This window comes from Indicator indicator, chromosome 25 (assembly GCF_027791375.1).
Source record: "Indicator indicator isolate 239-I01 chromosome 25, UM_Iind_1.1, whole genome shotgun sequence".
In the NCBI taxonomy this organism is placed as follows: Eukaryota; Metazoa; Chordata; class Aves; order Piciformes; family Indicatoridae; genus Indicator; species Indicator indicator.
In genome coordinates, this window is record NC_072034.1 from 16466212 (window position 1) to 16488266 (window position 22055).

General features: G+C 58.8%; 1 protein-coding gene across 1 annotated transcript in view; it reads left to right on the plus strand.

Annotated features, from left to right (window-relative positions):
• Positions 1 to 21762, plus strand: part of AFF1 (ALF transcription elongation factor 1) — an 81766-nt gene extending 60004 nt beyond the window's left edge. Inside the window, exons 8-21 of the mRNA XM_054392467.1 lie at positions 2507 to 2561; positions 2726 to 2769; positions 4052 to 4205; positions 5547 to 6443; positions 9168 to 9265; positions 10948 to 11185; positions 13678 to 13769; positions 16526 to 16589; positions 17270 to 17406; positions 18025 to 18096; positions 18767 to 18860; positions 18956 to 18999; positions 19638 to 19861; positions 21331 to 21762. Coding sequence (XP_054248442.1) covers positions 2507 to 2561; positions 2726 to 2769; positions 4052 to 4205; positions 5547 to 6443; positions 9168 to 9265; positions 10948 to 11185; positions 13678 to 13769; positions 16526 to 16589; positions 17270 to 17406; positions 18025 to 18096; positions 18767 to 18860; positions 18956 to 18999; positions 19638 to 19861; positions 21331 to 21461 — 2344 coding nt within the window. The 3' untranslated portion in view covers positions 21462 to 21762. The remainder of the gene's footprint in view (positions 1 to 2506; positions 2562 to 2725; positions 2770 to 4051; positions 4206 to 5546; positions 6444 to 9167; positions 9266 to 10947; positions 11186 to 13677; positions 13770 to 16525; positions 16590 to 17269; positions 17407 to 18024; positions 18097 to 18766; positions 18861 to 18955; positions 19000 to 19637; positions 19862 to 21330) is intronic.
• The last annotated feature ends 293 nt before the right edge of the window (positions 21763 to 22055 follow it).

A 22055-nucleotide genomic window follows, 5' to 3' on the forward strand; every position in this document is an offset into this window, starting at 1 on the left:
CAGCCTTGGCAGAGGTAGAGAATGGTTGAGCTTGATCTTAAAGGGCTTCTCCAACCAGAATGATTCTCTAAGAGGAGGAATTTTCATCCTGTGGAATTGGACACTCAAGCTGTGAAAGGTCTCCAGCCCAACCCTTCTCAGCCTGTTGCAGCACCATGCAGAGGCCTCCTGGCTGGCAGGCAGCATGGGGCAGTGTCTCACTGAGCAGCCAGCTGCTCCCTTCATCCATTCTGTGCTTTGCTGCTCCTTCTGCAGCCCATCTGGACACTTTCATTGTGCCATTGCAAATTCAGGTTTCAGCTGCTCCAGGCTCTCTACCTTTTGCCCTGAGCCACCTCACAACCAGCATCTTCATTTCAGCTCTTCTCAGCTGCTTGGAAAAATCCCTTTGGCCCTTGAGGCAGGTTTGCAGGGCATGCCAGAGGAGACTTTTCCTCTAGAGAAGACTCTGGAAATGCTCTTTTCTTAGCCCCAAGGCCCAGCACTGTAGATCTGGCAGAGTCCAGAGCCCTGTCCCTGGCTAGCATCACCTCTGTTCTGCCAGGGGCATGGTGCCCACAAGCCATGAAGCAGGGGGACAGTGCCTTGGCTCCATGTCCAAGATGGACTTGAGCAGCAAGTTTTGCCCAAGGGCTCCCTCCACAGCTTCTTTCTGCAGCCCTCCATGTTGGTTTCTCTGTCCATGGGCACACCTTCTGTGCCCAGCTGGGGACTGTCTGACCCTGCAGCTGCCTGGAGGAGCTGGGCTCACACAGTGGAGCTGGCTGAGGGCACCCAGCCTTGGTGCATCCCTTGTGCAGCTGCTGCCCAGGGGAAGGATTCAGCTGCCCAGAACATGCCAGGGTTCCCTAGATGGCTTTGTTCTTGAGTGCAGCCCCTGGCTGTGTTGGCATGGAGGGAGCCCTTCTTTGCCAGGAGAGATGCCAGGCTCGTCCTGGGTGATGCATGATGGCAGAGAGGGCCCAGCCTGTGCTTTCCATGGGGCTGTCTGGCATGAGAATCATCTTGAGTGCTGCTGCTAGGAACTCTGGAAGGAGCTTTGGAGGGAGACTGGTGGTGTGGAGAGAAGGTAGCAGTGGCCAGGTCCTGAGGCTGGAAACCTGGCAGCGCTCAGCTCCTGAGCTGCCTCAAGCATTGTCATTGTCCAAGCAGATTTATTTCCTTCCACAAGGCACTGAGCCATCTGCTGAAGCCTTGTTTGGGGGCAGTGTCTGTGTCTGTCCTTGCAGAAGTGTGACTCATTTGAAGGCTGAGGGTTGTCCTCTGAGCCTACAGTGAAGCTTGAGGAGCTGCAAAGTTCTTCCAGGCATTTCATGACCCAGCAGCTGAGCTGACAGAGGCAGAGCTTCTGGTGACACACAGGGAAATCAGAGTGAAAAGAAGGTCTGGGGAGGGCTCTTGCTGCATTCTCCTCATCTAAGGGACAGACATCTGCAGTCCACAATCCTAAAAGCAAATCAAAGGCACTTCTGACAGCCCTGCAGGTGTGTTCCTTGCCACCTTGGAAGGACCACTGTCCTAACAGGCTCACAGGATGGTAGGGGTTGGAAGGGACCTCTGGAGCTCTTCCAGTCCAACCCCCCCTGCCAGAGCAGGACCAGAGAATGCAGCACAGGGCACACAGGAACACATCCAGACAGGGCTGCAAAGGCTCCAGAGAAGGAGACTCCACAACCTCTCTGGGCAGCCTGCTCCAGGGCTCTGGCACCCTCCCAGTGCAGAAGTTCCTCCTCCTGCTGAGCTGGAACCTCCTGTGCTGCAGTTTCCATCCCTTGCCCCTTGGCCTAGCCCAGGGCACAGTGAGCAGAGGCTGTCCCTGTCCCTTCCTTCCTGCCCCCCAGCCCTCAGCTCTTGAGAGACATTGAGCAGATCCCTCTCAGCCTTCTCCTCTCCACACTAACCACCCCCAGGGCTCTCAGCCTTGCTGTCCTAAGTTAGCTCTTATTGGCTGTGTGGTGTGCTAGGTTAACCCTGGTTGGCTGTGTTGGTGTCCTGGGTTAACTCTTATTGGCTGTGTTGTGTGCTAGGCAACAGTGGTTGGCTGTGTTGCTGTGCTGGGTTAGGTCTGGGTGGCTGTGTTGGTGTCCTTGGTCAAATCTGATTGGCTGTGCACTGTGCCAGGGTAAATCTGATTGGCTGTGCACTGTGCCAGGGTAAATCTGATTGGCTGTGCGGTGTGCCAGGTAACAGTGGTTGGCTGTGCTGGGCCAGCCCTGGTTGGCTGTGTTGGTGTCCTGGGTAACCTGAGGAGCACTGCCCTCACTCTTGGTTGCCTGTGGGTGCAGGCAGTGCCTGGCAGCTCCTTTGCAAAGCATCCTGAGGTGCCTTGGGCAGCCCCCAGAGGTTCCTGCTTGGGTGCTGGGTGGTTCTCTCCAGGCAGGTGATGGCAGTAGCCTGAGCATGGGCAGTGGGAGGTGTGGGAGGTTGGTTAGGTTTGGCCAGCTCACACCAAGTCCCTCTCACAGTGCCTGCCCTGGCTGATGTTTACCTTCTGGTTGCCTTTCAGCATGCTCCAGGAGGACCTGCACCTCAGTGACAGTGAAGAGAGTGGTGATGACCAAGTCAGTCGTAGCTGTTTCCTGCCCTAGGCACACAGACCTCCCTTAAACCACCAACCCCTGGGCAGCTCATGCTGAGACCCTCCAGCTAACCTTTCCTCCCCCTCTCTCTTTGTTTTGTTTTTTTGATTTGGTTTGGTTTGGGGTTTTTTTTGTGTCCAACACAGGTTGTTGAACAGCCACCTCCTGAGCTCGCTCCTCCAGGCTACAGGTTTGTTCCCCAACTGGACCAGACAAGGAGGAAACCCCAACTCCTTTTTGTGTGTGAGGGGTGGGTGGGTGGCTGAGGGAAGGCCTCCTGCTGGCTCTTGCAGCTTTCGGTTTCTAGCTGCCTGAAGATGCTGTTGAAAATTGGCTTCAAGCTCTCTGGGGTGGCTGCAGTTAGAAAGGGCTGGACCAGGTCTGGAGCACCTATTACAAGATGGGGGATGGGGACATTCCCATTGGGCTCCAGAGGAAAATGTTTCCCCATGAGCACAGTCAGACACTGGAATCATCTCCCAAGGGCAGCAGTGGAGTCCCCTCCATGGGAGAGTTTGAGCCTCATCTTGCCAGGGTGCTGAGCCAGCTGATTGCAGCTGCACTGGGACCTAGGAGGGTTGGAGCAGAGGGTCCTTGGAGTCCCTTCCAGATACTGCAGCAGTGGGCTTCAGAGTTGTCCTCCTTGGCTAAAAATGGAGGATATTGGAGGAGGATGTGTGAGTTAAACTGTAAAAGGGTGAGGAAGTAGAATGTAGCTATGGGTGAGAAGCTGCCCAGGAGCCAGCAGGGAGCACTTGCAGCCCAGAGAGCCAAGCAGAGCCTGGGCTGCAGCAAGAGAAGTGTGGCCAGCAGGGCCAGGGAGGGGATTCTCCCCCTCTGCTCCACTCTGCTCAGACCCCACCTGCAGCTCTGGGGCCAGGTCTGGAGTCTCTGTTGCAGGAAGGCTGTGGAGGGGCTGGAAGGTGTCCAGAGAAGGGCCCTGAGGATGAGCAGAGGGCTGGAGCTGCTCTGCTCTGAGGACAGCCTGAGAGAGTTGGGGTTGTGCAGGCTGGAGAGGAGAAGGCTGCCAGGAGACCTTCTGGTGGCCTTGCAGCATCTGAAGGGGGCTCCAAGAAAGCTGGGGAGGGACTTTGGAGGGGGTGAGGGAGGGATAGGAGTGGGGGGGATGGAGCAAAAGTAGAAGTGGGGAGCTTGAGATTGGATGTGAGGAAGAAGTTGTTGGGCAGGAGGGTGGTGAGAGCCTGGCAGAGGTTGCCCAGGGAGGTGGTGGAAGCCTCATCCCTGGAGGTTTTTGCAGCCAGGCTGGATGTGGCTGTGAGCAACCTGCTGTGGTGTGAGGTGTCCCTGCCCATGGCAGGGGGTTGGGACTGGCTGAGCCTTGAGCTGCCTTCCAGCCCTGACTGATCCTAGGATTCTCTGATTCCCGAGGCCTGCCCTGTCAACAGCAGGAACTGAGCAACCTTCACCCCTTGCTGCTTTCTAACTTTCTTCTCCCCTTGGTGGCCTTGCAGTGCCCTGCAGTCCCAGCCCAGGAGCGTGGCCTCAGCACATTCCAGCAGCCTGGAGTCGGGGGGGAGCACCAGCGGCTCCGACAGCTCCTCCGACTCGGAGACCGACAGCAGCGCCAGCGACGCCAACACCCTGCCCCCAGTGCCAGCCCCTCAGGTAATGCACAGCAGCTGCAGAGCCTGCTGGGCACAGCTCTGCCCTCAGCCTCTCTGCTGCCTGCCTGCAAAGCAGGGGAGCTGTGCTGTCCTTGTCGGTCAGGGGTGCCCCCCAGGCCCCACCCTTGACGTCTGTGCTGCATCGTCAGAGCCGGCGCTTCCCTGCTGTAGTTGGTTGGTTCAGTAACCCTCAGGAGGGGCACAGGGAGGCTGTCACAGCCTGGCCTGGCACTGTGCCCCTTGAAGAGAGCCACAGAAACATGCAGGTTGGGAAGGTCCCTCAGGATCCCCAAGTCCAGCCATGGACCCTGCTCTGCAAGGGTCACCCCCGAGCCATAGCCCCAAGCACCACATCCAAACCTTCTTCGAACGCCTCCAGGGCTGGGGACTCCACCATCTCCCTGGGCAGCCTCTGCCAGTGCCTGACCACTCTTGCTGGGGAAAAAACTTTTCTTACTGACCAGTCTAAGCCTGCCCTGGCATCCTGATCTCACCCTCCTGGAGGAGGTCCATCTCCTCAGGGGTGTTTGGGACCCATCTGTGCCCCAGACATGAGCATGGTGCAGGTGAGGTCCATTCCTCAGGGGTGTTTGGCATCCATCTGTGCCCCAGACATGAGCATAGTGCAGGTGAGGTCCATCCCTCAGAGGTGTTTGGGATCCATCTGTGCCCCAGACTGAGCATGGTGCAGGTGAGGTCCATTCCTCAGGGGTGTTTGGGATCCATCTGTGCCCCAGACATGAGCATATTGCAGGTGAGGTCCATCCCTCAGAGGTGTTTGGGATCCATCTGTGCCCCAGACTGAGCATGGTGCAGGTGAGGTCCATTCCTCAGGGGTGTTTGGGATCTACCTGTGTCCCTGCAGCTTTCCTGGATGCTGAGGTTCCTCCAGGGGATCCCAGATCCCTGGCTGGGATCAGAGGAGCTGCTGCCTCCATGTGTGTGTGTGTGTGAGGCAGATTCAGCTCCTCCCAGCTGGAGCCCTCAGGCCTGCAGGAAGGTCTGGAGTGTTCTTGGGCTTGCTGCTGCTGGAGCTTGGCTGGGAGAGTGCTGCACTGGCAGCTCTCAGGCCTTCAAAACTTGCTGCCTGGCAGCTTCACAGCTGAGAGCCTGCACTTTCCAAGCCCTGCTGCAGCAGTGCCTGCTGCTTTCAAACAGGTCCTCTCTGCAGCCAACCAGGCCTGTTTCTGCAGGAGGTGTCTGCTCTCCCCACAGCCTCATGGCCTTTCCCTTTCCAGCTCTTCCAGCAGCAAGAGAGAGCTCTGCTGAGCTGTGCCAGGATGGCAGTAACCCCTCAGAGCCTCTGGTTTGCAGCTTCCCTCTCTTTCTCTTTTGCCTGCAGCCCGAGCCCCCAGCCTGTAACAAGTGGCAGCTGGACAACTGGCTGAGCAAAGTGAACCCTGCAGCAGTGCCAACAGACAGCGTCAGCCAAAGCAGCCCTGGGCATGGACCTGAGGAGGATAAGGAGCAGCAGCAGGGCAGCAGCAGCTCCTCCCAGCAGCCCCCTGAGCCCAGGGAGCCTGATCTGCAGGGCTGCAGCCCAGCAGCTCCTCAGGATGCTCAGCTGCCCCCCGAGCCCAGCTGCCAGCAGGCTCCTGGGCACACCCAGGAGCCCTTGCCCAGGCACACTGTGGGCATCAAAAGGCCCAGCAAGGCCCCAGTGCATGAGGAGCCCAAGGGAGGCCTGAAGGTGGAGAGTGAGCCTGGGCTGTGTGAGCTCAGGGAGCAGCCCTGCAGGGACAAGCCCAAGGTCAAAACGAAAGGGAAGGCGAAATCCAGAGACAGGAAAGAGCCAAAGCCAGCACTGCCAGAGCCCCCTGAGAAGAGAAAGCACAAAAACTCTCAGCAGGCCAGTGCCAAACCCTTCCTGGACCCCAAGCCCACCAGAGAGCTCTGGTTTGGCAGTGCCCAGGAGCACCTCATTCTCAGTCCCCTTCCTGAAGGCCAGGGCACCACCCCCCCCAGGACTAGTGGCCACAGGCCTCCCACGGTGGCCAGAGAGGATTGTCACAAGGAGAAGCTTCCCTTGCCTGGCCAGGAGAGCAAGCTGGGCTCCCCAGTGAGGGACCCCTGCAACCCCCAGTCCCTGGTGGTGAAAATCCATCTGCCCCTCCTGTCAAGAGTGCCCCAGTCCTCGGGGACAAGCAGCCAGCAGAAGAGAGCAGAGGCCAAGGAGCACCCTGGGGCAAGGAAGAGGAAAGCCACAGACCCTCCTGACAAGCCTCTGCCAAAGAGGAAGGTGAGAGGTGGAGCTGGGCTTGCCCAAGGGCCAAGGTGGTGTTTGAGAGCCCCTGTGGGGAGTTCATCTCTGCCTCCTAGCGTGGGAGTGGTGCCAGCACTGCTCCTGCCATAAAGGTGTCCCCAAACCTCTCAAGGGGAGGTGTGTCCAGGCTGTCCACAGCTGGTTTCTGCTAGTCCCCAAGCCCCTGCTGAGCAGGTGGAAGGCCCTGTGAGCTGTCTGGGGGTTTCCAAGGGAGTGTTTTGCTGCCTTGGCATCCTGCTTTTCTACACACCGGAAGCTGCCCTCCCCCCTTGGAGGAGCTTTGTGGCTGGCCATCCCCCTGGTACCATTTCTGAGCCTCTGCAGAGCTTTGTAGGGCTGCAGTGCCTCCTCTCCCTGCACCCCCACCCTGTCAAAGCAGCCAGGGGGGCTCCAGCATCTCCCAGCCAGTGCCAGGCATCTGCACTGTCCATGTCCTGCCTGCCCTTGGTGGGGGGCCCAGGAGAAAGTCCTTCTGCCACCCCAGTCCTGTGTTCCTCAGTTCTGAGCCCCTTCTGCTGCCTTTTAGCTGTGCCCCCTCGGCCTGAGCAGGGTCACCTTGCCCTGTGGGCAGCCACTGGTTTCCAACAAAGAGTTGCCAGAGCTGCTGCACCCAGAGGGGAGCAGCTTCTGGAGCTGGGAGCTGGGCCAGGGCTGATGGCAGCAGCCCTCTGCCTTTTGCTTTGCCAGCAGTGCAGCCCTGCAGCTGAGCCAGGCTCGCTGCTGCCACCAACCATCTCTGAGCCCTGCTCTGCAGCTCAGCTCTTGGGGAAAGATGGAGAAGGCTTCCTGGGTTCCCCCACCCTGGAGCTCAGCTCTTGGAGGAAGATGGAGAAGGATTCTTGGTTCCCCCCGTGGAGCTGCTGTGGGTGCAGCAGCAATGGGAATGCTTCAAAGTCCCCAGGAAGGGACTTTCTAGGAACCCCTTTGCAGAGTCCTCCAAAGAACCACAGATTGGTTGGAAGGGACCCTCAGAGGTCATCTTGTCCAGCAGGGACCACCCATCACTGAACCCTGCTCTGGAGAATGATGGAGGCTTCTTGGTTTCCCACCCTGGAGCTCAGCTCTTGGAGGAAGATGGAGAAGGCTTCTTGGTTCCCCCCCTGGAGCTGCTGTGGGTCCAGCAGCAATGGGAATGCCTCAAAGATGCACATGTCCTATAGGAGGCTTTCCAGGGACCCCTTTACAGAGTTTTCATCTCCAAGAGCATCACAGATTGGGTGGAAGGGACCCTCAGAGGTCATCTTGTCCAGCAGGGACATCTCCAGCTCGAGCAGGAGGTTGCTCAGGGCCCCAGCAAGTTTGACCTTGAACATCTCCAGGGTTGAGTCCTCAACCCACATCTCTGGGCAGCCTGTTGCAGGGTTCAGCTGCTTCCCCCTGAGGCAGAAGGCAGCTCTTGATGGAGCTGGGCTGGCAGCTGCTCATGGGTGGCTTTTGGAAAGCTAAGTCCCAGAGTGGGCTGTGAAGGCTGCTCCAGGCAGCTGGCTGCAGCCCAGGTGGTGAGGAGAGTTCAGTCTGGATGGGGCAGGGCCTGGTCACCACTCTGCTCCTCCCCCCAGAGCAGCAGGTGGCTTTGCACCTCTGAGTGACCACTCTTGGGTCCAGTTAGGCTTCAACTTGCTGTGGGGAGGACTGAGAGAAGCAGGGAGATGGTGAAGAACCTCAAGAGCCCTCCCCAGCAGTGCCCCTCTTGCAGAGAGCAGCAGGAGGAAGGCTGCAAATCTGTCACTTGTGGTACTGCAGAGCCCCCAGGAGAGGAGCTGAGTGCTGCTGACAGCTTCCCTTGCAAATCTGAGGGGGTGGCTGCAGGAAAAGCCACCCCAGGGCCCTGCTGGCTGTGTCCTGTCAGCCTGCAGCAGGCTCCTGGCAGGCTGCAGCTGCACCACAGTGGAGGTGCAGCTTGAGGGCATGGTCTAGGAGCTGCTGGAGCCTTGTGCCTCAGCATCTTGCCAGAGGGAGACTCTGTGCTGAGCTCCATCCCAGGGACATGAGCCTGGGTGTACTCCTGGGAGAGGCACCAGGAAGCCCTGGCATGCTTTGGGTAGTGCTGCCTGAGCTGTGCAGGTTCTGTGCCAGTCCCTTTCACACTCTCCTGGCTTGCAGCAAGTTCTGCAGCTTTTCAGCCAGGGGAGCTGGGGAAGTGCACACTTTGAGTTGGGAGATCCATGGAGGGCCATTCAGATGAGTTCTGATGCCCACTCTGCCTTCCTGGGCCCTGTTCTTCTGGCAGGGCCTGGGGCTGGCTGGTGCCAGTTCCACCTTTGCCAGGTTCTGGTCTATGAACTCAACCCCCTGCACATCTGAGTGCTCTCACTCTGCTGGGGCTGCTCTTCTGTGCTGCCCTTGGATCAGGGCTGCCACAAAACTCAATGGTTTGCAGTCCTTGCCTCTGCCAGGAGCAATCTGGATCCATTGCTGTAGCCAGCAGCAGCCCAAAGCTGATCCAGAGCAGGGCAGAAGCTGATTTTCAGCAGGGGAAGTGCCTCCATTTGGCTTCTCTTTGGCAGGCAGAGATTCAGTGGCACTGCAGGGTCCTGCCCAGGGACCTGCATCCTGCATCCACTGTGCTCTGAGCTTCCCCTGGGGTGGTTCCAGCCTCTTGTCTTTAACCAGAACTGATCAACCTTAGCTGTGTTGGTCTGCACTTGACAGCAGCTTTCAAAGCCTGAGAGGTTCTTTTCTCTTCTCTTCTCCTGGTAGAGGAAAATGGAGGAGGAGGTTGAGAGGAAGAAACCTAAATCAGAACAGAAAAGCATCCCCCTGCTGCCTGCAGCTGAGAAAGACTCCAGCAAGCTGAAGTGAGTATCCAGTGGTGGGATGGCAGCAAGGAGCTGGAGCTGAGGGCCTGGATGGGCAGAAATGTTCCTCTGGGGATGGTGGTTGGTTGCTTAAGGTCCTGCTGAAAGCAAAAGTCAGGAGTTGATGCTGGTCCTGTCAGCTCCCTCAGCTGCTTCAGCATTTCACAGCACACAGGAGCACAGAATGGGTTGGGTCGGAAGGGACTCTGAAGCTGATCCAGTTCCAAGCCCCGCCATGGGCAGGGACACCTCCTGCCAGCCCAGCTTGCCCAGGGCCCCATCCAGCCTGGCCTTCAGCACTGGCAGGGCTGGCAGCAGTGCTCCTGGCACATCTGCTGAAGCTTCTGAGCTCATCATTTGCACCCCAGTGCATGGCCAGGCCTTGGCTAGAGCCACTGCTTCCCAGAGGAGGCTGCTGGGTCAGCCAGGGGCTCCTGCCCTCAGTTCTTGTTGGGGCTTGGACTGGTCTGCAGGGTTGGGGTTTGCTGTCCTGCCAGCAGGAGCAAGCTGCTGGTGTGCAGAGAGAGCTTTGATGTGCTCAGGTCAGTCCCAGGTGATGCCTTGGGGCTGGCAGCCTGCTGGCTGCAGAGGTCTTTGAGCTGTGGGAAGCATGGCAGAGCTTCAGTTGCCAGTGAGGATGAGCAGCCCTTGCAGCCCTGCTGTGGCTTGCAGAGTGGGAAGGGTCAGGCTGCAGCTTTGGGTCAGGTCAGGGTCTGCTGCTGGCTCTGTGTCCAAATAGTCCTCTCTGGGCCATCAGCTGCAGGAGAGTAGCAAATCACAGACTCACAGAAACACTCAGGTTGGAACAGCCCCTCAGGATCCCCAAGTCCAACCACTGACCCTGCTCTACAAGGCTCACCCCTAAACCATAGCCCCAAGCACCACAGCCAAACCACCTGCAAACACCTCCAGGCTTGGGGACTCCACCACCTCCAATCCCTGACCACTCTTCCTGTGAAAAAAGTTCCCCTAGTGTCCAGTCTCTGTCTGTGTATCTATAGTGAAGCTGGGGAGCAGAGTGCAGGGAGCAGGGACTGTGCCATGGCAGAAGTTGGGGTGTGGAAGAGAGGGGAGAGGACTGTCCCCAGCACAGCTGAGCAGATGGGGAGGGAGGGGCAGGCCTGCAGCCTGTTGGCTTGCTGGGGGATGTGCCCCAGGAGCTTCAGTCACTGCACTGAAGGGGGCTGCAGGGGAGGGCTGCCTTTTTGCAGCCTCCTCATGCTCTTGGTTGCAAGGTCTCTGCTCCAAGGACAAGTCCTGAGGCTTATTCCTGCTGGAAGAGCTTCTTGCTTGAGTGGCTGTTGTTAGAAGTGCCTGGAGCTGGCTTTGGCTTTTGGTGGCCTCTCTGTGTTGCCAACCCAGGGCAGTGCCAGCAGAGCTGGCCCATGATGTCTCAGCATCTGCACTGGGGTGCAAATGATGAGCTCAGAAGCTTCAGCAGATGTGCCAGGAGCACTGTTGCCAGCCCTGCCAGTGCTGAAGGCCAGGCTGGATGGGGCCCTGGGCAAGCTGTGCTGGTGGGGCTGGTGGGAGGTGTCCCTGCCCATGGCAGGGGCTTGGAAGTGGATCAGCTTTGGGGTCCCTTCCAACCCAACCCACTCTGTGCTCCTGTGTGCTGTGAAATGCTGAAGCCCACCCCCCAGGAGATGTGCACCATGCTGAACTCCCTTTCCCACCTCCAGAACACCAAAAGCTCCATGTGAAACCCAGAACCAAGACCTCCTGCTCCCCACAGCACTGCCACCCAAGTCTGCTGCAGCCAAGCCAAGCAAGGTGGCCCCAAAGAGACCAATAAGTGAGAGCAGAGAGCTGCCAGACACAGACAACACTGCCAGGAGCAAGAGCAGCCACAAGGATCCTTTGAGCTCCAAGCACAGGAAGGTGGAGAGCGATCAGCCTGGGCTGTCCAAGGGCATCAAAGTAGGTACCTGTTGGCACTGCTGGGGGGATGCTATGGGGTTCTCTGCTCTGAGGGTACAAAAAAGAGGAAGGAAGCCACGAGAGAGAGCTCTTGGAAGCAGGAGCACTCTGTGCTGGGTTAGGAACTGGCTGGAGGGCTGAGGTTGCCCAGGGAGGTGGTGGAGGCTCCATGCAAGCTGATGTGGTGGAGGAGAAGGTCCTGGCCAAGCTGGCAGCTCGTGGCTTGGGCAGATTCACTCTGAAATGGGTCAAGAACAAGCTGGAGGGCTGGGCCCAGAGAGTGGTGGTGAATGGTGCCACATCCAGCTGGCAGCCTGCCACTAGTGGTGTCCCCCAGGGATCAGTGCTGGGCCCCATCCTGTTCAATATCTTTATTGATGATCTGGATGAGGGGACTGAGTCCATCATCAGTAAATTTGCAGATGACACCAAGCTGGGAGCAGGTGTTGATCTGTTAGAAGGTAGAAGGGCTCTGCAGAGGGACCTTGACAGGCTGGACAGATGGGCAGAGTCCAACAGGATGGCATTCAACAAATCCAAGTGCCAGGTGCTGCTCTTTGGCCACAACAACCCCATGCAGAGCTACAGGCTGGGGTCAGAGTGGCTGAGAGCAGCCAGGTGGAAAGGGACCTGGGGGTACTGGGTGACAGCAGCTGAACAGGAGCCAGCAGTGTGCCCAGGGGGACAAGAAGGCCAATGGCATCCTGGCCTGCATCAGGAACAGTGTGGCCAGCAGGAGCAGGGAACTCATCCTGCCCTGTGCTCAGCACTGGTCAGGCCACACCTGGAGTGCTGTGTCCAGTTCTGGCCTCCTCAGTTCAAGAGAGAGGTTGAGATGCTGGAAGGTGTCCAGAGAAGGGCAACAAGGCTGGGGAGGGGTCTGGGGCACAAGGCTGGGGAGGGGTCTGGGGCACAAGGCTGGGGAGGGGTCTGGGGCACAGCCCTGTGAGGAGAGGCTGAGGGAGCTGGGGGTGTTCAGCCTGGAGAAGAGGAGGCTCAGGGCAGACCTCATTGCTCTCTACAACTACCTGCAGGGAGGTTGCAGCCAGGTGGGGGTTGGGCTCTGCTCCCAGGCAAGCAGCACCAGAACAAGAGGACACAGTCTCAAGCTGTGCAGGGAAGGTTTGGGCTGGAGGTGAGGAGAAAGTTCTTCCCAGCAAGAGTAATTGGCCCTTGGGGTGTGCTGCCCAGGGAGGTGGTGGAGTCCCCATCCCTGGAGGTGTTCAAACCAAGCTTGGCTGTGGCCCTTGGAGCCATGGGGTAGCTGCCAGGAGGGGTTAGGTGTTGGACTTGATGATCTCTGAGGTTTTTTCCAGCCTGCTTGATTCTGTGATATTTACCCTTTGGATGGCCTTTGCTGGACACAAAGCCTGCCTTGAAATTTCTCTGCTGGCTTTCCATAACTTCTTGTCCTGTCCCCTGTGCAATGCAGTGGGAGGAGGTGACCCTGTGCAAACCAGAGGGCAAGGGAATCTGTTTAGGGTAGGAAGTGGATCTGGAGAGGAGCAGCTGCTGCTGCCCAGATCAGTGTTTTCATGAGTGAGGCTCCATGGCTTGCTTGGCAAAACTATTCCTGCTCCTTGCAGCTGGACCTTGGCACTTTTGGGCTGTCCAGCCAAATTCTCACAGAACTGTCAGTGCTGGAAGGGAGCTCAAGGCTCAGCCAGTCCCAACCCCTGCCATGGGCAGGGACACCTCACACCACAGCAGGTTGCTCACAGCCACATCCAGCCTGGCTGCAAAAACCTCCAGGGATGAGGCTTCCACCACCTCCCTGGGCAACCTCTGCCAGGCTCTCACCACCCTCCTGCCCAACAACTTCTTCCTCACATCCAATCTCAAGCTCCCCACTTCTACTTTTGCTCCATCCCCCCCACTCCTATCCCTCCCTCACCCCCTCCAAAGTCCCTCCCCAGCTTTCTTGGAGCCCCCTTCAGATGCTGCAAGGCCACCAGAAGGTCTCCTGGCAGCCTTCTCCTCTCCAGCCTGCACAACCCCAACTCTCTCAGGCTGTCCTCAGAGCAGAGCAGAGGTGCTCAGTGGTGTGTGGGATGCAGGGCAGGGTCCTGTGTGTGTGTGCTCAGGCAGGCTGTGCATGCAGGGCTGGCTGGCTGCTCCCTGAGGATGTTGTTAGCAGTGGGGAAGCAGCAGCTGGTGCCTGCTGGAGGTGGCAGTCAGTGTGGGTGGCCATCACCTTGGCCTGCCTTGCCCAGTGGCTGTGGGAGATGTGCTCCTTGCAGCCTCACTGCTCTCTGAGCCACTTGGGAGAAGCTGGAATGGTTGGAGCCTCCCCAGCAGCCAGGAAACAAGCCCAGGCCCCATCCCTTACTGGAGAGGATGCTGGGGGAGGAGGGAAGAAGGGGAGAGCCCAGGGAGCAGACTCTGCCTGGCACACAGAACCATTGTCTCTGGCAGCTGTGGGGAGCCAGGGCTGGGACTCAGCTCAGACCTGTCCCTCTGACCAGCTTTGTCTCTGCTGTGTGTTTTTTCAGGGATCTGCAGGGGATGTCTCAAAGCCTTTCCCAGTGCCTTCTTTGCCAAATGGTACCTCCAAGCCAAGGAGACCTCAACTCAAGGCTGAAAAGTAAGTTTTGCTTTCACACTCCTCACCTGCACCTCCTGAAGATGCCAGGCAGGGCTGGCCCTTGCTGACCCCCTGGCTGCTGCTTCTGAAGGAGCACTTTTGTGGGAGGAAAGAGATGTCTGAGACCTGCTCTCTACTGTTTGGGCCTTCCCCTACCCACCATGAAGCAAAAAGGTCTCATTGGAGCAGCTCTTGGTGTGAGGGAAGCTGCTCTAGAAACCCAAGGAACTTTTTAACTCTGAAAGGAGATATCTCTGGTGCCTGCCCATAGCTGGTGGCAAACTCCTCTGAGACAAGGTCCTGGGACAGGCCCTGAGAGGACAAAAAGGACCTGCAGGCAGGCTGGGGAGGGACTGTTCAGGAGGGACTGTGGGGATAGGAGCAGGGGCAAGGGTTTGGAAGTGGAGCAGGGCAGGGGTAGGTTGGACATCAGGAGGAAGTTGTGCACAGGGAGGCTGAGGAGAGACTGGAACAGGCTGCCCAGGGAGGTGCTGGAGGCTCCATCCCTGCAGACATTCAAGGGCAGCCTGGAGGTGTCCCTGGGCAGCCTGCTCCAGCTGGAGCTGTCCCTGCTGCCTGCAGGGGGGTCAGAGAAGATGACCTCAGGGGGTCCCTTCCTACCCAGTGCAGGCTGTGAGTCTGTGCCATGCCTCTGGCTGTGCTTTCTCTCTTTTCATGGGAGGGAAGAAGTCAACTTGGCTGTATGGTACCTCAGCCCTGCTGGGCTTTTGTGTTGAGGTGTTAGAAGCAGCCCTGAGGAGAAGGACTTGGGGGTGCTGGGGGGGAGAAGCTGGCCAGGAGCAGGCAGTGTGAGACTGCAGCCCAGAAGGCCAAGGGCAGCCTGGGCTGCATCCAAAGCAGTGTGGCCAGAACTGGAGAGAGAGGATCCTGCCCCTCTGCTCTGCTCTGGGGAGACCTCACCTGCAGGGCTGGGGCCAGAGCTGGAGCCCTCAGCACAGGAGGGACCTGGACCTGATGGAGAGGCTCCAGAGGAGGCCACAAAAATGCTCAGGGGGTTGGAGCAGCTCTGCTATGGGGACAGGCTGAGGGAGCTGGGGGTGTGCAGCCTGGAGAAGAGAAGGCTGCAGGCAGAGCTCAGAGCAGCCTTGCAGTAGCTGAAGGGGCTCCAAGGAGGCTGCAGAGGGACTGTTGCCAAAGGCCTGCAGGGACAGCCCCAGGGGCAATGGTTTGAAATGAGAGCAGAGCAGATTGAGCTTGGATGTGAGGAACAAGTTCTGCCCCAGGAGGCTGCTGCAACACTGCAAGAGGTTGCCCAGGGAGGTGGTTGAGGCTCCATGGCTGGAGATCTTCCAGGTGAGGCTGGAGAGGGCTGTGGGCAACCTGATCTAGTGGAGGATGTCCCTGCTGAGTGCAGGGGGTTGGCCTGGAGGAGCTTTGGAGCTCCCTTCCAGCCCAGCCCATTCTGGGATTCTTAAAGCACTGAGTTCCTGGGACCTGTGCACTCAGTGCTGGCTGTTTGGCCATGCAGACAGCAGTCATGCAGTGAGCAGCAGGGCTGTAAGGTGTTTGATGAGGCTGTGACAGACTGAGCAAAGCAGGATGTGCATTTGCAGCCCTGAAACCAACCCTGTGCTGGGCTGAGCCCCAGCAGGGTGGGCAGCAGGGGCAGGGAGGGGATTCTGCCCCTCTGCTCTGCTCAGACCTCACCTGCAGGGCTGGGGCCAGCTCTGGAGCCCTCAACCCCAGAAGGATTTGGAACTGTTCAGAGTGGGTCTAGAGGAGGCTGTGAAGGTGATGCAAGGGCTGGAGAACCTCTGCTGTGACGACAGGCTGGGGGAGTTGGGGCTGTTCAGCCTGGGGAGGAGAAGGCTCCAGGGAGACCTCAGAGCAGGAGAGCTGGAGAGAGGCTTTGCAAAAAGACAGTGACAGGACAAGGATGATGGAGGAAGAAGGATTTAGATATGACATGAGGGTGCTGAGGCACTGGCACAGGTTGCCCAGAGAAGTTGTGGAGGCTGCAGACCTGGAGGTGCCCAAGGCCAGGCTGGATGAGGCCTTGAGCAAGCTGTGCTGCTGGGAGGTGTGCCATGCTTCCCACCCTCTGCAGCCAGCAGGCTGCCAGCCCCAAGGCATCACCTGGGACTGACCTGAGCACATCAAAGCTCTCTCTGCACACCAGCAGCTTGCTCCTGCTGGCAGGACAGCAAACCCCAACCCTGCAGACCAGTCCAAGCCCCAACAAGAACTGAGGGCAGGAGCCCCTGGCTGACCCAGCAGCCTCCTCTGGGAAGCAGTGGCTCTAGCCAAGGCCTGGCCATGCACTGGGGTGCAAATGATGAGCTCAGAAGCTTCAGCAGATGTGCCAGGAGCACTGCTGCCAGCCCTGCCAGTGCTGAAGGCCAGGCTGGATGGGGCCCTGGGCAAGCTGGGCTGGCAGGAGGTGTCCCTGCCCATGGCAGGGGCTTGGAACTGGATCAGCTTCAGAGTCCCTTCCGACCCAACCCATTCTGTGATTCCTTGATTGAATGTCTGACCTCACAGCCCCTTCCAGATGTGAAGAGAACACTGAGCAGCAGCCCACCCTCCTCCTCCTCTTCCTTCTCCTCCTCCTCCTCTCTCTCCTCCCCCTCCTCCTCCTCCTCTCCCTCCTCCCCCTCCTTCTCCTCCTCCTTCCCCTCCTCCCCCTCCTTCTCCTCCTCCTTCCCCTCCTCCCCCTCCTTCTCCTCCTCCTTCCCCTCCTCCTTCTCCTCCTTCTTTTCTGATTTCTGTTCCTCTGCTCTCTGTCCCCAATGCAGGAAGCATCCAGTGGAACACTACAGAGAAGAGGCCAAGAGGCTGAAGCACCAAGCTGATTCCATGGTGAGTCTGGGCCCTGGGCCAGAGAGGTGACCCTGCTCTTGCCCTGGCCCCTGCTGCAGGGCTGCTGTGAAGCAGACTCAGGGATGAGGCTGCCTGCACCCCTGGGCAGGGGCAGGCTGTGAGAGGAGGCTGCCTGCACTGGCCAAGGGTTCAGCCTCTGGTACAGACACAGCCAGAGAGCAGGCCTGGGGAATGGGCTTCAGAACAGGCCTGGTGTGAGGGCAGCAGGGCTGCAGGCTCTGCACAGCTGTCCCCAGGCCCTTGTCAGAGGCATGGAGCAGCCAGTCCTGAGCAGCCAGTCCTGAGCCACTTCCCTCTGAAACATCAGGGCCTGAGGGTTCTCAAAGCCTGGCACAGGCTGCCCAGGGGGGTGGTTGAATGCCCATCCCTGGAGGTGTTTCAGAGAGGCAGAGCTGAGGTGCTGAGGGCCATTAGCGAATGGTTGAACTTTTCCAGCCCAAACCCTTCTCTGATTCCAAGCTCTCAGCCAGGGGACACAAAGCTGCTGGCTGGGAGCACACCAGGGGTGCTGCTGAGAAGCCTTTAGGCATCACCCACAGGCCTGGCTCCTGTCTTTGTCTGTTCCAGAGCTGCCTGGGCAGGGAGGACAATGCTCTTGAGGCCAGGGCACAGAAGCAGCTCTCCTCTTGCTCTCACAGTGATCCTTCTCTCCCCAACAGACAGACAAGACTGGCAAGGCCCTGCAGTACCTGGATGCTGCCCTGGCCTTCATTGAGTATGGGATTGCCTTGGAGCTGGATGCACCAGCACCAAAATCAGCTTCCAGCATCTTCAGGGACACCATAGACCTCATCCAGTGAGTGGCTTCCCAAGCCTGGGGCTTGGCAGCTTGTGCAGAGGGCAGGGGGCAGCCACCCTGGCATGTGCAGACCCTGCCCTCTGCTCCAGATCACCTGGGGCCAGGACTAAGGGCAGGGCTCCTGGGCCAGTGCTGGAGATGCTGTCCTGCCCTGTCTGCTCCTAGCCAGAGGGGCTGCAGGGCACTGGGGGCTGACCAGGGCCTGCTTGGTTTCCCTCCTCACATTCATCACCACAGTGAGATCCTTCACAGGCTCCTCAGCATCCTGCTGGGTGAGAGGCAATGGCCTGAAATTGTGCCAGGGGAGGGTTGGGTTGGAGATGAGGAACAATTTCCTTGCCAGGAGTGGTCAGGGACTGGCAGAGGTTGCCCAGGGAGGTGGTGGAAGCCTCATCCCTGGAGGTTTTTGCAGCCAGGCTGGATGTGGCTGTGAGCAGCCTGCTGTGGTGTGAGGTGTCCCTGCCCATGGCAGGGGGGTTGGAACTGGCTGAGCCTTGAGCTCCCTTCCAGCCCTGACAGTTCTGTGGTTCTCTGCTGCCCTGCACTGTTTGCTCCTAGCCAGAGGGGCTGCAGGGCACTGGGGCTCACCAGGTCCTGCTTGGTTTTCCTCCTTAGATTCATCACCAGAGTGATGTCCTTCACAGGCTCCTCAGCATCCTGCCACGAAGAGATCTTCCTGGTGTTATGGTGAGTAACCCTTTGGCTGTGCCTTCAGAGTCTGCTGGAGGGAAGGAGCCAGCAGTGCTGCGGGGCAGGAAGGAGTGACATGGGAAGCAGAGCTCTGCAGGGAACAAACCCCTCCCTAGCAAAGCCAGAAGGAACTTGGGACATCAGGAGGGAGCACAGCTGGAGGGCACAGGCTCTGCAGTGGGAGCTGCTGGCAGCTGTTGAGCTCAGAAGGGCTTTCACCTGGGGTGAGAGGATGAGCTCTGGCTGCCCATGGCTCAGCCCTGGCACTGAACCTGCAGCTGAACACAGCTGAGGACAGGGCTCACTGAGCCTGGCATGCCTCTGAGGGGCTGGGCACCTCTGTATGTGAAAGAGCAGACCTGGCCCTGCCCTCTTTGGCTGTTTTCTTTCCCTTGAGATGAGCCCCAGAGCCTTTGTCTCAGATGAGCAGAAGGAGGGGAGCAAACCTGACCCTTTCTTACCATAGACCTGCAAAAGACTTCTGAGATCCTTGAGTCCAACCAGCAAGCTAAGACCACCATGGCCACCAAACCATGCCCCCAGGTGCCATGGCCACAGGTTTCTTGAACACCTGCAGGGCTGGGGACTGCACCACCTCCCCTGCTGGCTCTGCAGCAGGGCTGCTGTGTGCCTGGCTGCTGATGCCTGGCTGTGTTTGTGCCCACAGCACACGGTGCCAGGCCCTCCTGCACATGGCCATGTTCCAGTACAAAAGAGAGACTGCAGTGAAGTATTGCAGGCTCCTGAGTGACCTCTTCAAGGTAGGCCAGGGAGCTGCTGAGCTGCCAGCTTGGGGTGGCTGTGGGCTGGCACTCCCCAGCCCCAAGTTAAGCAAAGTTTCTGTTCCTTGCTGCAGATCTCTTCCAGAGCAGCACCAGCAGCCTCTCCCTGTGTGGCAAGGTAAGAGCTCCAAGCACAGAGCTTGGCCAGTGCCTGGGGGTGCTTCTGCTCTCTCTGTGCTGCTTTTTCTCCTTGCAAAGGGTTGGCTTTGCTCTGTCAGGAGCTCCAGAGCTGCCACCTAACTGCCTCTGGAGCAATCCTCCTCCAGAGCAGCAGGTCAGAGGAGAGAGGAAGATCCTGTCCCTGTGCTGTGCCACAGCCCTGCTGTGCTCATCTTTGCTCTGTCAGGGGTCCCCTGGCACTTCAGGGGACACCACCCCAGATCCCTGTCAGGCAGCCCCAGCTGTGTATGGGCAGCTCCAGGGGGCCTGGAGTGGAAGCCATGGGGAGAAAGCCCTGAGAGAACCTGCTGAAGGCTTCCAGCAGCAGATGCAGAGGTTGGAAGGAGGCTGGGAGGCATTTTCTGATCTCTGCTCTCACCTTTCCTTCTGGGGAGTCCTTAGAGTCCCAAATCACTTCCAGAGGCCTGGCCTGGCCCTGGAAGGACAATCCTTTGTTATGGAGCTGAACACCTTCCAGTTCCCAACCCTCCCTTCCTGGCTGGTCCTGGAGAGCTCCTTGGCATAAGCTGCTCTTGTGGGAAGACTGTTCCAGCTCTGCTGTGGGATGCTCCTGATGGTGTCTGTTCTGTCCTGCAGGAGCACAGGCTTGCCTTCTCCTCTCTCTCCATTGCCTTCTCCTGCTGGGTCTGGGAGCTCTCAGCCAGGATCAAATGCCAGCAGCTCCAGTGGCAGCAGCTCTTCAGTCACAGTCCCCAGCAATGTCCCCAGCATCACCTCCTCCTACATCAGCATCACCTCCTACATCCTGCAGGCCTGGGAGCTGTGGGAGCAGGCTGATGGCCTGGCCAAGAAGAACAAGGGTAAGCTGCTGCCCTCCTGCTTCCCTGCCTGCCTCTGCCTGCTGTGGGGCTGTGCAGGGACTGGCAAGCACCACCCCTGGGGAGCAAAGCACTGCAGGTGCTGCAGCAGCTCTGGCACATGGACAGCTCCTTGGCACAGCCACTGGGGCTGAGCCACTGGGGAGGGGTCCAGAGGTGGTGAGGGTCCCAGTTCAGGAGTGGTGAAGGTCCCAGTTCAGAGGTGGGGAGGGTCCCAGTTCAAGGGTGGTGAGGTTCCCAGTTCAGAGATGGGGAGAGTCCCAGGTCAGGGTTGGGGAGGGATCCAGTTCAGGGGCGAGGGTCCCAATTCAGGGGTGGTGACGATGCCAGTCCAGAGGTGGTGAAGGTCCCAGTCCAGGGGGGGTGAGGGTCCCAGTTCAGAGGTGTTGAGGGTCCCAGTTGAAGGGTGCTGAGGTTCCCAGTTCAGGGTGCTGAGGGTCCCAGTTCAGAGTTGGTGAGGGTCCCAGTTCAAGGATGGGGAGGGGTCCAGAGGCGGTGAGGGTCCCAGTCCAGGGGTGCTGAGGATCCCAGTTCAGAGGTGCTGAGGATCCCAGTTTAGGGGTGGTGAGGATCCCAGTTTAGGGGTGGTGAGGACAGCCTGAGAGAGTTGGGGTTGTGCAGGCTGGAGAGGAGAAGGCTGCCAGGAGACCTTCTGGTGGCCTTGCAGCATCTGAAGGGGGCTCCAAGAAAGCTGGGGAGGGACTTTGGAGGGTGTGAGGGAGGGATAGGAGTGGGGGGGATGGAGCAAAAGTAGAAGTGGGGAGCTTGAGATTGGATGTGAGGAAGAAGTTGTTGGGCAGGAGGGTGGTGAGAGCCTGGCAGAGGTTGCCCAGGGAGGTGGTGGAAGCCTCATCCCTGGAGGTTTTTGCAGCCAGGCTGGATGTGGCTGTGAGCAACCTGCTGTGGTGTGAGGTGTCCCTGCCCATGGCAGGGGGGTTGGGACTGGCTGAGCCTTGAGCTCCCTTCCAGCACTGACAGTTCTGTGGCTCTGTGATTCTGTGACTCTTAAAACTGCCTTTGAGCCCAGCTGTGAGAACTCCACTTGGAGCCTGCCAAGCTGCCCCTATTTGTACAGCTGCTCAGCTGAGAAACTGTGGTGCCTGTGGGGCTGGAGGGAGGCTGAGGGAGGGGGAGCAGGGCAGGGGCAGCTCTGTGTGCTGCCAGGCAGTTCTCAGATGGTTCAAATCTGGGGGGAGGCTGCAGCAGTCCCTGGGCTGTGCCATGGGGTCTGGATGCCCTTCCCAGGGCAGGCTGTGGGGAGGGGGCTCAGTTGTGTCTGTGCCTCCTTCCCTTCCTCTGTGCTTGGGGGACCCTTCCCAGCTTGTGGCCCTGCTGTGAGCTCCCAGCACTGCCAGCCTGTGTGCCAGGATGGGCAAGAGTGCCAGCCCCCTGCTCTCTGAGAGCTGCCACTTGTGTGAAACCCACTCAAGGTTTTTTCTGTCTCCCTGCAGCCTCTGCAGAGTTTTTTGCTGAGCTGAGCACAGCCACTGGCCCCCTGGCTCTGACCAGCAGCCTGAGGGAGCTGCTCCACTACACCAGGCAGGGCCTGCAGTGGCTGAGGATGGAGACCAACAGCCCTTAGAGTGGTGCTCAGCCTCTGCTGGAAGGACCTGGAACTTCTTTGCACTTTGGAAGCCTCAGAAGCAGTCTGACTTCCTGAGCTGTTGGACACAAAGCACCTGCAAGGGGGAAGGAAGGCCAGGGAAGGGATCTGGTTACACTGGAAACACTTTTGGGGGGGTTTTGGTTGAGTTTACTTTTTGGTTTTGTTTTTTGTTTTGTTTTGGTTTTTTTTTCGTACAGAGAGAAGAGCTGGAGGAAAGCCTCAGCCTTGCTGGCACCTCCCTTCAGAGTGCCAAAGTGCAATGAATTTGTCCCAGTGGCTGCAGGCAGTGATGGTCTCTGAACATTTCTAGCCCCAGCAGCCAGCAGAGCAATCCTCCCCCAGGCAGAAGTGCCCAGGAGCCTCCCACAGGGCACTCAGGCAGCATCCCACAGCCTGCAGGAGCCCCCAGGGAAGTGTTTTTGTGTTTGCAGGGGTGGATGCCACCTGGGCTGCCTTGGCAACCTCAGCAGCAGCCAGCAGCCTTCTGCTCCCAGCCCACCATCCCTCTGCCCTGCCTGCCCTGCTTCCCAAGCTCTCCTCCTGCCTTTCCCAGCCACCTGCTGGCCTGAG